Raw genomic sequence first — 16,827 nt, 5'->3', positions numbered from 1 at the left:
CTAGTATTTACTGTATACATGATTGGTTTGTTAATCATTTTATCTGAAGTAACACCTGGGCAAGGCTGGTGGGCTGGAGAAATATGTCGTTACCAAACAAGGTGTAAGGCACTCCTTCCCTCTGCTAGCCTGCCGGTCATCCTTGGGCAAGGTGTAGCACCTGCTTAGCACCCCCCCCCCCACCCCCAATTAGGGACACATGAAGCCACGGGAGCAGGTGGTGGACGGTCGTGTGAGCAGCTGGTGCATATCACAAGTCCTGGTTATGCGACCACTGACGCCAGGCAGACAATCTCTGAAGAGTATTGATAATGACTGGGGTCACCCACCTTGGAAAGATACTGCCCAGGAGAAGGCAAACCTCTTCTATATATAAAATAAATACCAAGAACACTCACGGTCAAAGACCGTGATCACCTATGTCACACGACACACACATGACGAAGATAATGATGAACATTTAGGTGGAAACTTCTGAATAATGGTCCTCAATAGTTCAAATAATGGCTTCTATTCATGCAAACAAATAGAGACTAAGCTATAAAAATAGTTTTTATTGTACATCTTATTGACACTAATTTAAAAGTATAACATTTATTGGAAATAAGTTGTAAATTTCTTTTTTAAAATATTTAAAAGCTCTACAGTTAATAGCCCTAAGCTAGCTATAGTGCCCTGTACTCCAGTCTCAGAAAGAGCATGTTGGGGTGAGTTGGTTAATATTAAGGATAACCTTAAATCTTATTTTCCCCCCTTCAATTTCTAACATATGGGTTCTTTGACAATAGTGTTCTCAAACAGATTGAGATTAGCAGTTCAGAATACAAAGGATTAAAGTAACCTGTAAACACAAACCCATGCTTCACTTTTTTCCCTGACAGTTTCCAACCTTGGCAGAGTCTCTCTGAATTGGCTCCAGTTATTTTGAAGTGACTAGCCAAGCTGCTGCCCCTTTGCCAGTCCACAGATGTATATGTATGGTTGAGCTCAGTGTGTGATTAGATATGGAGAGCTGCACCTCACTTAATTGTGTTTCTGTTAGTTTCATCTCTTGTTTTAAATTCAGTGCTTCATAGTTGTTTTCCTCCAAAGAAAATCTTAAAACTAAATGAGTAATTTGAAAATCCACACCCCTTGCAAATAATTTTTTTAATAACTAATTATTTTTTCTTTCTGTGAAGCTTTGATATACCAGTGAAGGATAGTACATATTCTTTTAAAAAAGATACAATAAGCTCTGATTCACTAATCCTTCCCTAGAGTCCGTAGCAGAAGATGATGGAAACATTATGAATAATGAAAACAAAACAAAGCTAGAACTTTCTTCCCCAAATCCCTGGTTAAAAGTAACTGTCTGTTTCACGTTTCTCTATATCCAGTTGGGAACCCAGTAACGCTGGTAGACCGCGATAATCCTTTCAGTCCTTCGAAAGCTGACCCACTGCTTCACAAGTTACCAAGCACCTTCAGTTTATTACATCCAAGTTCATCTGCTCATTGCTAATTCTATGATTCTAATTGATATTTTGTAATTATTTGCACATGGTAAAGTATATATTTTTAGCAAATCATCATTGCATATTATTTTGTTTTCCAAAGTAACCATTATGGACCATTCCTAGGTCAAGAGCAATTTCAAAATTTTGTTTTTAAGTTCCAACAGATAATCATGGGCAAGCTTAAAAATCATAATCCGGAAGGAAAGAAATCACGAAGTACAAGGTCTGAGGGAGAAGGTGTGCAAAAAATAGGATTAATGTTTTCTCTCCAGTCCCCAGTTTTGGTTCTTTTCTGATATATCTTCCCTCCAATTACTGTTAAGAAATCATAAGTGAGTTTTGTGCCATTAAATTAAATTTTATGCAGAACAATAATATGTATTTATCACATAGCAGTGTATAATAAACTTGTTTGGTTTATGCTTATCTGACAGAATGCAAGGTGTGGCGAAATCCACTAAATTTATTTAGAGGAGCTGAATATAATCGGTGAGTATTTAACTGTATAATTATTGTCTTCATGTATGATATAAAATGCAGTGTTACACGTGTGTTGGATTGTGGATTATGACCAAACCTGGAGTTGCGTAGCACTTTAATGTGCCAAAAATCAAGCTTACAAAAATAGCAAAAAGAAAACTGCCAATATTTACAAGAAGATATATACCAGAAAACAGAGTAAATAGCTCCATACTATATTTGTCCAGTATGAACTCTTGGTAGCTCGATCTCTCTCTTCCATGAGAGTGATGAGTTCCTTTAAACCAGCACTAGGACATGCCATCTTTAATTACTAATAAAGTTTACATAAGACTACACATGAATTAGAATATGAGACACCCCACAATATAGTTTCAATCATATTACAAAATAACAGAAGTATCTACCTTAAATACTGTGTACAAACAACATACACACATGTACCCATCCCCTTTACTAAAGAAATGGAACATTCCACCATATAATGCAGGAAAGATCCCATAAAGCGAATCCTTTACGACCCGTTATTCAGATATACTGGGGAAAACACTAAAGTGCAAACTGTGAGCACAATAACTGCAGAATGACAAGGCAACGTTTGTGTGTGTGTAAATGCGCGTGGGTCCGGAGTGTGTTTACTAAACGCTCTCTGTCACAAAGTGTCAGCTATAATTCTGTATTTCCCTGAGCTCTTTTATTTCCATTTGCACCTGCAAAATCATTCTAGGAGAGGGGTACTAGCTACAACAATGATGTAAGAAGTATTTCTTTCTCATTGCTAGTGCAGCATTAAACAATATTAGGCTTTAATTCTCCAAAAGAAGGGAGAGTAATTTTTAGGACAAGAGCTTTTATTTGAAAATAGTTGGTATTCAACTATTCCTGCCACTTGTTGGTGGTAAGTTTTGTCATTGTTCCTTTGTGTTCTTTCAAAGGTATACGTGGGTAACAGGAAGAGAACCACTGACTTACTATGACATGAATCTTTCTGCACAAGATCACCAGACCTTCTTCACATGTGAGACTGATCACTTACGGCCTGCCGATGCTAGTAAGGAGGATTGTAAGATCGAAAACTCAGACATTTGTGAATATTGCATCCTTACTGTAAGCCTTTTTAAACGTGTAATTCAAAATCCAGGAGAAGGCACTGTGCGCCCATCTGATTGAGTGTGAAGTGGGCTGATTGACACAGATTCCAGGATGGCTAATTGCTTTCTGAAAGAGTGAGTGGGCGGTTGGAGCAACAAATAGTCCCCACCGCCCTCTGGCTGTCATTGTTGGACGTGTCCTCCTCCCATCAGATGATGGGACACTTTCGCTAGATAATCATGACTCCTTTTCTCCTGGAGAAGACCAGTGTAGAGGGCAGCCGTTATTTCCTTCAGCTGACGTGCATTATGGAATAATCATTGATTGAGGCTTGGTTAAGTCTTAACCAGGTTTCTTAGAAAATCTGGTTGCTTTAAAAGTCAGATGGACAGTCATTCAAAATTTAAGGTTGCAGCTCCTTTTCTAAGATCGCATTATATCCCTACACCAACCAGTCAGGCATATAAATATTCTCTCTTCCACCATCTATTCCCTAATACCTTCTAGGAAATAGGAAATAAATTTATACTGCAATTTATGCACCTAAATTATATTCTGCAAATCCTTTCTTTTAAAACCATAAGAAATTCACTGTGCTTTCCTATAATAGAAGGCAATCTTGTGTTGCTATGAGATTTGTCTGAACCAATATTTATTGAAGTGTTCCATTGTCCTGAATACAGCTGAAAACTTAATCATAAATTCATGGACATCAGATGATGCATTTCTGCCAGCTGCACAGATATTTTAAGTCTCACTGTGATGCTTGTAATCTGGCAGATAACACTGTTAAATTAATGTATCTTTCAGCTTTAAAAAACGTTCTTTCATACAGTGAAACAAATAAAAAACTGTTTCTGATTCTACAAAAGCAAAAAATAAAATGGCAAATTGCCATCAAATTTGAAAAACTGGATTATACAATAATACAAATTGTACAAATAGAATGTAGCTTCCTTCTAACACAGATGTCTGGTTTATGATATTTTTAATACTACTTGTAATTAAATTAAACTGTTTGTGAAATATGAAAGAGGCTCAAAGTGGAAAGATTGCCAAGTGGTGAGTGAGCACCGATTTGAAGCTTCAGAGAGGGATTGCTGATTTCTGTATTCCTTTGTAAACCTCCTGTTGTATTCTGCAGTTTGCAACATCTCTCTGCATTATTAGATAAATAATTGCGGATTCATTATAGGTTTCTTGTAATTGTTGGTAAGGACACACCAGAATTCCCATGATCGTTAGTTTATTTTCCGTTGCTTCTTAGGAAGTGGCTGTCACCATCAAGGCCAACTTTGTTCACAATTCTTAATTGGTGGTGGCCTTTCTTCTTGAGCTTCCGGCTCATGCTGTTAGATAGAGATTTCCCTGCAGTAACTCTCCCCAGTATCAAAGAAGTCTTCAAGAGGTAGTGTGTCAAGAAGGTGGCATCCATCGCTAAGGACCCTCAGTATCTGGGGCATGCCCCCTTCTTGTTACTACTGTCAGAGTTGGAGGTACAGGAGCCTGAAGACCCGCACATAATGATTCAGAAACCACTTCTTCCCCTTCACCATCAGGTTTCTGAACAGTCCATGAACACGGCCTCATTATTTCTATTTTTGCATTATTTATGTATTTTTCTAATTTATAATAATTGTATGTCTTCACACTGTACTGCTGTCATGTCACTGTGTCTGACATGAACTTCATTGCACTGTACAAGTTTTGTGTCATAAAAGTTAGTGATAACAATTCTAATCCTGATGATAGCAAGTCCAAATCAAGGTGCTATGTTACTTGGGGAAACTATTGCTTTAATGCATTTCATTCCTTTTGTTCCTTTGGGTGATGTGGTTTCTAGTCTGTGGACTGGCGAAGTAATGAACAAATACTAAGTGAAGTCAAATACCAGCAATAGTATCTAGATCAGGAATTCCCAACCTTTTATGTGCTATGGACCACTACCATTAACCGTGAGGTCCAGGTTGGGAACCCCCTGCTCTGTGTAATGTAGTTGCTACATGCTTCTGGCTGATGTTTTAACAAGTGTTTAAGGTGTTAATCAAGTTGCTTTGTCTTGAATGAGGTTAAGACATTTTGTTTAAACTGAACCCTCGAAGAAATGGACAATATTCCATCTTACTTAATGGCTTTAACATGTAGCTAGTGGATAATCTTTGGGAAGTCAAGTCAAGTTTATTGCATTGAACTGTATGCATGTATATAACATATATAACCATGTAATGTATACAGAAACAAGATGTTTCTCCAAACCTGGGTGTAAAGCACATAACATACATAACACATGATAACTTATGAAGGTAAGGATAGAATCTACAGATGACAGATGCCAAATGGTCTGGGAGGAAGAAACCGTTTGCCATCCTGACCGTTCTTGTTTTTATGCATCGTAGTCTCCTGCCTGATGGTAGAAAGTCAAAAAGGATGCTGGATGGATGGGGGTCGGGGTGGGATCCTTACTAATAATAAGGGCCTTGCTTATGCAGCGCTCCTGATAAATGTCCCTGCTGGATGGTAGGGAGACTCCTATGATCCTCTCAGCTGTTCTCACAGTTCTCTGTAGGGACTTCTGGTCTGCTGCTCAACCAGATGGAGATCCAACTTATCAGGACCCTCTCCTCCTGTAAAACACAGTTAAGATGGGGGGGGTGGTTTGGAGGGGCCTTGCTTGCTTCAATCTTCTTAGGAAGTGCAGGCGCTGCTGTGCCTTCTTGTTCAGGAAGGTGATATTAAGGGACCAGGTGAGGTCATCCATGATGTAAACTCCCAGGAACTTGGTGCACTTAACTCTCTCTACAGAGGAGCCATGTACTCGCAGAGGATACAGAAGTCAGAAGATAAGCCATCAGCACTAAAATCACAGCCTCCACTAACTTGCAAAGTAATGACTATTGTGCAACAGATGTTATTGCAAAATGTAACTTGATAGTAGGGAGGTCATGTCAGTGGTGGTAATGCCATTGAATATATTGGTAAGCTGTCAGATTTGGATTCTCTTTTGCTGGAGAAGACATCTTTTGTGGCCTTGATGTTGCTCATCGCTTATCCACTCAAAGCTGGATGTGGTCCACAGGCATGGACTGTTTGTTTTTCAAGTGGGATATGGCTTTTATTGTCAAGGCCATAATTAATCACGCGAAGATGGTAGTAAGCATCATCTTGAACCTCTGGAGTCTGTCGTGAAAGCACATGCGTTACTGGTGGGTCAGGAATCGTAGGATTTTGATCTAAGGAGCATGAAAAATTGCCTCTAAGTTTAGATGGTGCAAACTGGTATCATCTGCCTCAGTTTGTATTTTGAGGAGTCACAAACGCAGTTGAATATAGTAGAATGAGGAATACAGTTGTGAGCAATGGAATTGTGCTCATAAAGTCTTTGAAAGTGTTTTAACTGAGCTTCGAAGTTGCTCTCCTACAAGAGTGTTATTTTTACCATGAAGCAATCTGGTGAGAGCTGCAAGGTTAACTCAGTGAAGTCAATTTTTTTTGATTTATGTATTTTCATTTTTGTGGGCAATTGTTAGGAGTTTCAGTACAGTCTCCATAATCACTCACATTTTTGAGCAGAAGAATGCTGCCAAAGTGAAATCTAGTTGTGACAGAGTGAAGAAAGGTTATTGCAACACTGACTGCACCTCGATTTGAAATTGTTTGTCGATTAATGTCTTGGAAAAGGTTAGGTGAACTTTCAAATTCTAGCTGCATGTTCCATCTTGTTTTAAATAATGGCTTTTATTTTGTTTGAACAGTAATGCAAAAAGCTTGGAGAGAGAGGAACCCACAAGCAAGAATCTCTGCAGCACATGAAGCCTTAGAATTAAATGAGTGAGTGATGTTTTTGCCCCTTTTTATAACCAGAAGTTCTGATTAACTTTTCCAGTGAATTTGATGTTTACACTGAACATTGCCTGGCTGTTTGTAGGCAACCTTTTGTTTTTGGTAGCAATATATCTAACACTTGAAGTAAGGGGTCTAATCTTATTTTAATGCTAATGTACTCTGATCAACATTTTGTACCGTTTTCTTTAAATTCCACTGAATTCTGACCAGACCACTGTCCACTTTCCACCCAGGATATTTTACCATTGGCGTCCACTGCTACAGCCGCTGCAAGCAAAAAGAAGGACCCAAAATGGAATAAAGTTCACAATGTATGTTCCTAAAGAGTTACCTGGGAGTGTTTTTGAGGCTACTTCAAACGTAGGATGACAGTTCTGATCTGCTCGAGCTGTGCTCATGTGATTTGTGACATTATCTGAACTACTCAAAGAAATTACTGCCTCATAATCACTCCAGGGTTGCCCATTATTGTCCATTCCTTTGAATTGCCTTGACATCACAGCAGCTGGGTCTGAGAATTGTACAATCTGACATTCACATTTAATTCAGCTGCTGTGCCCCATTACGCAAGAGGCTTCTCACATCATTGCAGTAACCAAAAAGTTTCAGTGTTTGGTTATTAGCCGCTCATCAACATTAAGAACTAACAGTAAGCTACAGATTGTTTAGCATGGCACCTATATCTCCCGGTCTGCACACTTAACAGGAATTAATATTCTAATGTCCACTGTTTCATTAATTGTTCTCATAATCATTAAATGTTAATTGGCAAAGACATTGTACTGCTTTTGAATATAATTCCACTTCGACTTTTCATGGTGAGAATTATTAGAACTACTAGCATCCTATGAATTGTTTCATTCCAGGTTAGATGTTCCAATTAATTCAATAGATCACCTTCTTTCAAAACAGCCATTTTTTAAACAGTGAGCCTGTACAGCAGGGGTTGCCAACCTTTTTTACACCATGGACCACTACCATTAAGCAAGGGATCTGTGAACCTCAGGTTGGGAGCCCCTGCAGTATAGAATCTCTGTCTGATAATAAAGAAATCAAATAAGATTGTTGGAGTCTTTTATGCTATTTGACCTGGCGCTCATAATTTATAGTCAAATTGCTAACCAACAGGCATTTAGAAAACTTAAACCTAATAAATTTACATTCAGTGTAATGTAGTTGTTTCTGGTTGTGTAATTTTGCAAACACTGGTGAATATTGAGTGCTTTACGTATTTTACAGAAAATAAAATTGGCCACATAATGCTAAAAATCTTAACTGGCATTATCATTATCTTTAATTATGGCCCAGCAACATTTGCACACAATGTATTCATTTAATAAGTGTGTCATGAATATTCAAAATACAATAAAATGCAGAAGAAATTGTAAAGAGTGGCTTTGGGTAATTAAATAGTATAGTGGAGAATGGGTGTCCTGTGGCCGAATGGATATAGGCTCGATTAATAACTCTGAATCGTGCGTTCAAATCCCACAGTGGGATGTGCGAAGTGAATTCAATATAGTCTGATGAATTCAGTATAGTCTGATGAATGCAGTATAGTCTGACGAATTTAGTATAGTCTGATGAATTCATTATAGTCTGATGATTTTGTGGACTGGAACCAAGCTAGTGGCTATGAAAAGGTGTCAAAATCGTGTGAGTTCACTTATGTCCCACAAGGAAGAAACTTGTAATCTCTGGTCAACCTGTTTTGCATATGAGGCCAACCACATAACACTGTGCTTTTTGAAGTGCCCACCACAATCTTCTCAGAGCAACCAAGATTGGGTTTAGAAGTCTTGCATACATCCTAAAAAAAAATAAAGAAATGTTATTGTCATCCTTGGGGTTTAGTTTTCATTGAGAGCACTTCACTTGAATCACTTGCTGCCATTTCTCTTAATCATGTACAATATTTCTTATGCTACAATTCTTTGATATCAGCAGAACATGCCAAGGGCTCAACCTAAAGCAGATTTGTTCAGTATACAATAGTATTTTGTTCAGATTTATCTAATACTTTGTGAGAAATCACAATTTTTTGTTGGTTAGGATCGTTGGTTGATCTGCGGAACACAAAAGGAGACCTGTAGAGGCAACATTTCCCCTGAGTCCACGTCCTAGTAAATTATAAAACTACTTAGGAAGAATTGTCTCGTAATTCTGATGACTCGTTTTAAATCTAATTACAAATACTGATATGTAAGCTCACATTGTTAGCATGCAAAATGTCTAGAATGAAATAGTTGGGATGTCAGTCTAAGTGCAGCTTCTGAAATCTGTCTTTTATGCTAACACAACTCCAGTCAGTTTTTCTCAGGGTCCAAGTCACCATATTGAGGCAATTTTACATCAGATCAGTAATAAGTGAAGACATTTGCAGTCATTTGAAATCTCAATACAAAATAAGTGATTTGTTAATGTTATGGGTGTCTTCAAAGTTCAAAATAAATGTTATTATCAAAGTATATATATATGTCACCATATATAATCCTGAAGTTCATTTTCTCATGAATCTTAATTTTCCGCCTCTTGCCACCAGTTCTTGCTTGGTATGCAGTTCCATGAATGCTGGCACAGCTTTTAGAATGTTATATGTGGTTACCTTGCGCACAGAGATAGCAAGACTACCATAAGGGGCAATTCAGTACGCTCATCAGTTGCTGCCTGATTATTATACAGATTGTATGTTCCACCCATGGGATGGGTTAATCAATCATAGAGTGACATAGCACAGAAACAAGCCCTTTGGCCACTGAGTCCACAAGCATTAATTATCTATTTATACCAGTAGTACAATAATTCCATGTTACTTAAATTATACTCCCATCAATTCTTAAACACAGGAAAATCTGCAGATGCTGGAAATCCAAAGCAACAATGAAGGGTCTCAGCCCAAAAGGTCAACTGTCTACCCTTTTCCATAGATGCTGCCTGACCTGCTGCATTCCTCCAGCATTTTCTGTGCGTTGCTTCCCATCAACTTCTGTCAGATTTTACAGCACACCAACATAATAGAACAAATTTACAGTGACCTGTTAACCTACCAACATTCATGACTTTGGGTAACTGGTGCAAATCAACATTGTTATGGGAAGAGCATGAAAACTTCACATGGACTGTGTTGAAGGTCAGGATTGAACCCATGGACTCTTTGGAGCCATGAGACAGTTGTTCTCGCTGCCCATTTGGAATGAGAGATATATCTTCCTTCTTCAACATCCTAGAGGCGCTAAGTGTATATCTAGCTTTAGAACTTGGCATAGGCTGGAATCTAAACCTGATTTATTTTGACCTTTATGTAGCTGAAAGGAAGTTCAGCTACTGAAAGCAGTAATGGTGCGTATATGTCATTTGCATAATTTCTGCAGTTTGAAATACTAGGCAAATTATGTTATCATCTTTTTAGAATGAATTTAGTCTTTCAAGCAGAACATCACTGATCCTGAATAATGTATCTGTTAATGGGGTTCAGTGCATGTGCATACTTGGACATGTATTTAAAGTGAGAAGGAAAAAGTTTAAAGGAGATGCGTTGGGTAGGCAAACAACAGGAATTCTGCAGATGCTGGAAATTCAAGCAACACACATCAAAGTTGCTGGTGAACGCAGCAGGCCAGGCAGCATCTCTAGGAAGAGGTGCAGTCGACGTTTCAGGCCGAGACCCTTCGTCAGGACTAACTGAAGGAAGAGTGAGTAAGGGATTTGAAAGTTGGAGGGGGAGGGGGAGATCCAAAATGATAGGAGAAGACAGGAGGGGGACCTCCTGTCCCATGATCCTCTTGTATCCCCTTTGCCAATCACCTGTCCAGCTCTTGGCTCCATCCCTCCCCCTCCTGTCTTCTCCTATCATTTTGGATCTCCCCCTCCCACTTTCAAATCCCTTACTAACTCTTCCTTCAGTTAGTCCTGACGAAGGGTCTCGGCCTGAAATGTCGACTGCACCTCTTCCTAGAGATGCTGCCTGGCTTGCTGCGTTCACCAGCAACTTTTATGTGTGTTGGGTAGGTATTTTTTTTTACATGGAGGGTGCTGGATGCCTGGAATAGACTGCCGGGGGTAGTGAGGTTAAAGAGGATTTTAAATAGTCACATGAATGTGCAGGGAATGGAGGCATGTGCATGTAGAAGAGAATTAGTTTAATTTTGTATTGTGTTCAGTATAGACACTGTGGGCCAAAGAGTCAATTCCTTTGCTGTACTGTTCTATGTGAGACCACTGCTGAGAGTGCAGAATCAACCTTACATTTGTTGACCAAGGCCAAAGACCTTTAAGCTAATGAAGTCCTTTAAGGAAGGAAATCTGTTCTTATTTTCCTAGTACGATCTACGTCTGCCTCCGTATCTCCGATTGACCCTCTGGAATGGCCTAGCCACCTCCAGGAGGGCTACGACCTTGTCGTAGGATTTGGAGGCTTGGGTGCTTTGATGGCCTGGAGAGCTGCGTTGGCTGGAGTCAGGGCCTTGTGCTTTGACACTTGGTAGGGTCACCCATGTCCAACAGGGCAAAGGGTAGAGGCCAGACTAAGAGTGGTTCACCTGTCCTCCAGGTTCGGGGGCGCAGCTCAGGGCTCACTGGTCAAAAAAAAATGTTATAGAAACAGCAATAAAGAATCCTAAGGGCAATCATTGCTGCCCTAAATGCCAGTGGTGTAACAGGGCAGTAACTAATGGCCTAGCCAACCACACTATTGAAGGATATTTTTTCAAAAATGCATTTTGCAGAATGTGAATGCTGCTCATTGGGTCTGCATCTATTGTCTATCCCTACTAATTCTGAGAATGCAGTGGCATTCCTCCACCTTGAATTGATGCAGTCCTTCTGGTGAAGGTGCCCTCAAGGCTCTTTTGGGGAGGGAATACCCAGATTTGGTCCCAGTGAAGATGATATTACATTTCCAGGTCAGGTTTGTGGAGGGAAGTCTGCTGGTGGTTGTATCCTGTGTATCTGCTGCTCTTCACCTATTGATGGTGGAGGTTATAGGTTTAATGCCGGAGGTCTCAGATGTGAGAGGAGCCGTCCATGTAACCTAGGTGAGTAACTGTGCAGCCAGTGCACTTTTGGTAGAGTGAATGAAGGTTTCAGTGACACATGACCTATAGATCTTGACTTTTCCTCTGACAGCCAAATCCTGAAAACAAATCAGTTTATAAAAACAAATGCTATTTTATAACATTATCAGTGAAGCAATTTCAGAAGGGTCTAAGTGTAATAAGGCATGAATCTTTTCACAGATGTGCAACTGCATACATTCTTTTGGCTGAAGAAGAAGCTACTACCATTGTGGAAGCAGAAAGACTCTTTAAGCAAGCACTAAAGGCAGGAGAGGTCTGTTACAGACGCAGTCAACAACTGCAGCATCACGGAGCGCAGTATGAAGCACAACACAGTAAGTACCATGCAGACTAAAACTGCCCGCCTTTGATTGTCAACAAATTATTTCAATTTTGGTTCTCTCAAGGTCTCTTCATTTCTTGGAGCTTTTGGCTAGAGAGTGCAGAAGGTCATAATGTGGATTAGACAAAATAGGAAATGTAAGAATCACAGTAGTGGGGACTGTTGCTGGTGATTATGGAGCAGACCTTGTGTCCACAATATTTATGACAGAAATGTAAGTGCCGGCAGGATGTAGCCAAGGTGCTAAGAACAATTGCACAATTGAACCTCGAAACAAAGGGCTAGAAATTGGAGACCTCTCACTGAGAAGAAACTGCTTATTTAAATACATTTGTTGAGAATCCAGTGTCGCCCTCAAGTTCAGAAAATGTAGGGAGATAGAGATAGATGACACAAATCTCTCTGGGAATAGTGTGAAGGATTTTTCCTGTTAGCGAGTTACTTCCAAGGTGATGGGAGTATTAGTGAGGCACAGGCTGAGATATTGATGTTCAAAGTGTCCTGAACACCAAACAAGGTTTAAATTAACCTCAGAATTTTCACATTCATAGTATCTTTTAACATCTTGAATCTCAAGGCTGACTGGTATGAGTATTAATATCCCGTCCTAAATTTGCTACATTCATTTAATCTTTACTTAGGAAGCAATTGATTATCTCTTCAAAAAAAAGGTGAAGCAGAAAATGTTATATGGAATAATAAAACAACCACTGTGTTTACAATAGTCTGTTGAAAATTAAATGAATAACATAGTTAAATAATTTTACTGTTAAGACCATTAGAATGTTATAGATTGAATCTATGTGGAGATGCAGAATTTTTTATTGCCATTCACAAGACTGACTATAACTTGCTTATTGGAATGATGTCCTGTTTCATTTCCCTCCTCAGCATGCTGTGCATTTATTTTTCACTCTTTCATAACATATTTGCTCAGCATCCCATAAGAATATGTTATTTAGAAGCCTTGGCACTAGAAAACTAAAAATTCTATCTTTTTAGAGCTGCCTGCATGATCAAAGATCCCTCCCACCCCAGACATTCTCTCCTCTCCTCCACCCATCAGGGAGGAGGTACAAAACTTTGAAAGCACACCGACCACCACCTTCAAGGACAACTTCTATCCTGCTGTTGTAAGACAATTGAATGGTTTCCTAGTACGATGAGGTGGATTCTTGACTTTGCAATCTAGCTGGTTATAGCCTTGCACTTTACTGTTGACCTGCACTGCCCTTTCTCTGTCTTTTAACACTTTATTCTGTGTTCTGCTATTGCTTTACCTGGTACTACTTCAGTGTATTGTTATAATAAGTTAATCTATATGGACGGTATGCGAGACAACTTTTTCACTATACCTAGGTACATGTGGCAACAATGAACTAATTTGGTAATTTAGTACTTAAGAGGGAAAGGGAAGGTAGCAACCCCTTCCTCTTGTTCTGTTCCAGACAACCAAATGAAGCATATGTTGTATAGGAGTCCAAGGAATAACTGTTTGAAGCTTTGTTATGGTGTGGAGCTTAGATCAACCTGGGAAAAACAGGTAGTTAAGGCAAAGCCCCACACACACAAAATGCAGGAGGAACTCAGCAGGTCAGGCGGCATCTGTGGAAGTGAATAGATAGTCAGCGTTTCGGGCTGAGACCCTTCCTCAAGACCAAAAAGGAAAATGGAAGACGTCAGAATAAAAAGGTGGATGGAGGGGAAGGAAGCTGGCTGGAAGGTGATAGGTGGAAAAGGTAAAGGGCTGGAGAAGAAGGAATCTGATAGGAGAGGAGAGTGGACCACGGGAGAAAGGGAAGGAGGAGGGGACCCAGGGGGAAGTGATAGGCAGGTAAGAAAGTAGTTAAACCAGCCTGAATCAAAGAAACGATGATGAGATTATAAGGTGGTGAGTTGTGGTAATGGCAAATGTATCTGATCACAACCTTGTTATTGCTATGTTAAAATACATTCAGCTTACTCATCTTCATCTTGAGAAAAAGCAGCCATGATTAACCTGAGTTGTGAAATATATTCTGATCACGATGACATTTTTATTTATGTTTCTATTTAGATCTTTCTAATCTATTATTGTGATCTATTATTGAGTAATTAGGTGTGAGAGATTGTTTTTCATTTAATGGCTGTCTTCTCGAACAGAAATATGCATTTGCATACACGATGCTTGTCTTTCAGGGCGAGACACAAACGTGTTAGTTTATATTAAAAGAAGATTGGCGATGTGTTCGAGAAAACTGGGAAGGACAAGAGAAGCTGTAAAAATGATGCGAGATGTGAGTAGAAATGGAAATTAACAGCATAATACCAGCAAGGCTTGCTGCACCTGCGTATAGTGTTAAAATGTTTAAAAATCTGAAAGGTAGTGCAATGTGAAAACCTGATGACTGATTCTACCACCTATATACGGCTAATGTAGATTCTGGCATCCATGCAATTGAAATATCATGAAAGAAAACAACTTCAATGCATACCGACACTTGATGTTCACCTTCATGATCGGTCTGAGCAATTGCAGACAACTTATTGGTTTCTAATTGTAAGAAGAATTGTGTTTTAGTGCACAATGATTGTGTTTTTCTGTTCAATAACTAAAGGTTTGTAAATGATAAACATTAACAATTTTAGACCCTGACAATATACAGTGGACAGTCGGCAAGTGTTCCTAAGAAATAAATATGTTATTCACAGCCATTAAGTTTAAATTCAGAGTTTTTGAAAAACTAGCTAACAGAATAACTTACTCTATATCTGTTATAGTACATTGATACACTGCCGAATCAGCACAGTATACAAACTCCAACCAAAGTTTACTACAACCTTTAATACAAGTGGAGAACATTCTGAACTGTCGAAAACCCATAACTCAAAATATGCCAACTTAGTTTACAATTTCCTTTTTTAAACTGTATATTATTTCCTCTTCCGCTATGTAACTCTGAGTTTGGTTACTTTGCAGCTGATGAAGGAATTCCCTCTCCTCAGCATGTTTAATATTCATGAAAATTTACTGGAGGCACTTTTAGAGTTACAAGCCTACGCTGACGTGCAAGCAGTATTAGCTAAATATGATGGTGAGTCCTTGGACAACCTGGAATAAAGTTGAAAAGATGTTTTGTGGTTCTTCTTTTATAATAATTTTCTTTTGTATTGTGTCAGCAAATCATTCTAAAGCACTTCATAATAATTTTTAATGATTGATTGATTGAGATACAGCATGGAATAGGTCCTTCCGGACCTTCAAGCCACGCTGCCCAGTGATTACCTGATTTAATCCTAGCCTAGTCACTGGACAATTTACAATGACCTATTAACCTACCAATTGGTACGTCTTTGGACTGTGGTAGGGAACCGGAAGCACCTGGAGGAAACCCTCGCGGTCACGGGGATAACATGCAAACTTCCTATAGGCAGCAGTGGGAATTGAACCTGGATCACCTGTACTGTAAAGCGTTGTGCTAAACACTACACTACCGTGATCCAATAAGTACAGAATATGCCCCTCTCGTCCCAAATGGATTGAAGCTGCTGTTCTGTGCACATATATTTGCAGAGGATTTCTCTTTTCCACTATTTCCTCCCCTGCTCTCTTCAGTTGTAGACTCTTGCTAAAGGTATTGCTCCACTGAATCTGGCTGCTCTTCATTAGCATAACCACATGCCCTCACTTTAAAAGGGTAACCAGATTCTCATATTGCAAGCAATTTACTCATTGAAGGGACAATGGTAGAAACATACATGGCTTCATCTAACCTTTCCAAGTGTAAAGTTTCCAGCATCCCATTCTGGATAGCAGACAATTCTACCTAGTCCTTCATGGATTGCAGACAATTCTATCTAGTCCTTCCTGGATAGCAGACAGTTCTATCTAGTCCTTCCTGGTTAGCAGACAATTCATTAATCCATTCAATGTTTTTCTCTCTCTAACCTAGGATTGTTGAGGCAAATGGTAGAGCGATAATCCTTACTGAGGTTGAAGGTATTGAATATGGAATCTTTTAGGCTGAATGCCTTAGCACAAAATTGTGTGGTGATTTTTCCAGTTTAGCACAGCAGATGTGCCTGAAGTTATTTCTAATAATATTAACTTTGTGTTGACAATGAAAAGATCATCAGTGACCAGGTAGAAAGTATCACAAGCATTTTGCAGTTATTTTGTTGGACAAGTCATTAAAAGTCCTAAATTAGTAATTCTGATAGAAAGATTCAAATGTTATAGTTTAGAAGTAAAATAGCTGTTATCAGTAAATATGATAGTGAGCTCGTTGGAATGTTTTAAGTGCCCAAATGGTTTACTAACATTATTTGAAGAAGAAAACTTGTCATCCTTATCCAATCCTGGCTTTTGTTGTTCCTGTCCTACACTAATGTAATTAACTCTGCTTCTTGACTGTTGTATGAAATAATGTGCTTATCTGGATTTCTGTCAAACCAATATACTGATTCTCCTCAGACCAACTAAAAATAGTTAAGAAATGCCTGCTTGTCAGCACTACATATGGGAGAGATGGGGAAT

At 39.1% G+C, this 16,827-nt stretch overlaps 1 protein-coding gene across 13 annotated transcripts in view; it reads left to right on the top strand.

The window, feature by feature from the left end:
- Positions 1-16,827, top strand: part of LOC140202572 (suppressor of tumorigenicity 7 protein homolog) — a 205,620-nt gene that overhangs the window by 168,535 nt on the left and 20,258 nt on the right. For 8 of the 13 annotated variants that reach the window (XM_072267585.1, XM_072267583.1, XM_072267586.1 and 5 more), the window contains 7 exons: positions 1,934-1,988; positions 2,915-3,042; positions 6,824-6,899; positions 7,148-7,225; positions 12,149-12,303; positions 14,490-14,587; positions 15,271-15,385. In XM_072267585.1, coding sequence (XP_072123686.1) covers positions 1,934-1,988; positions 2,915-3,042; positions 6,824-6,899; positions 7,148-7,225; positions 12,149-12,303; positions 14,490-14,587; positions 15,271-15,385 — 705 coding nt within the window. The remainder of the gene's footprint in view (positions 1-1,933; positions 1,989-2,914; positions 3,043-6,823; positions 6,900-7,147; positions 7,226-12,148; positions 12,304-14,489; positions 14,588-15,270; positions 15,386-16,827) is intronic. The other 5 variants (XM_072267587.1, XM_072267584.1, XM_072267589.1 and 2 more) reach the window with 3 other exon arrangements.

The sequence above is a fragment of the Mobula birostris genome, chromosome 9, assembly GCF_030028105.1.
Source record: "Mobula birostris isolate sMobBir1 chromosome 9, sMobBir1.hap1, whole genome shotgun sequence".
NCBI lineage: Eukaryota > Metazoa > Chordata > Chondrichthyes > Myliobatiformes > Myliobatidae > Mobula > Mobula birostris.
Note: the sequence above shows the minus strand (reverse complement) of the source record. Positions and strands in the feature narration are given on the sequence as shown.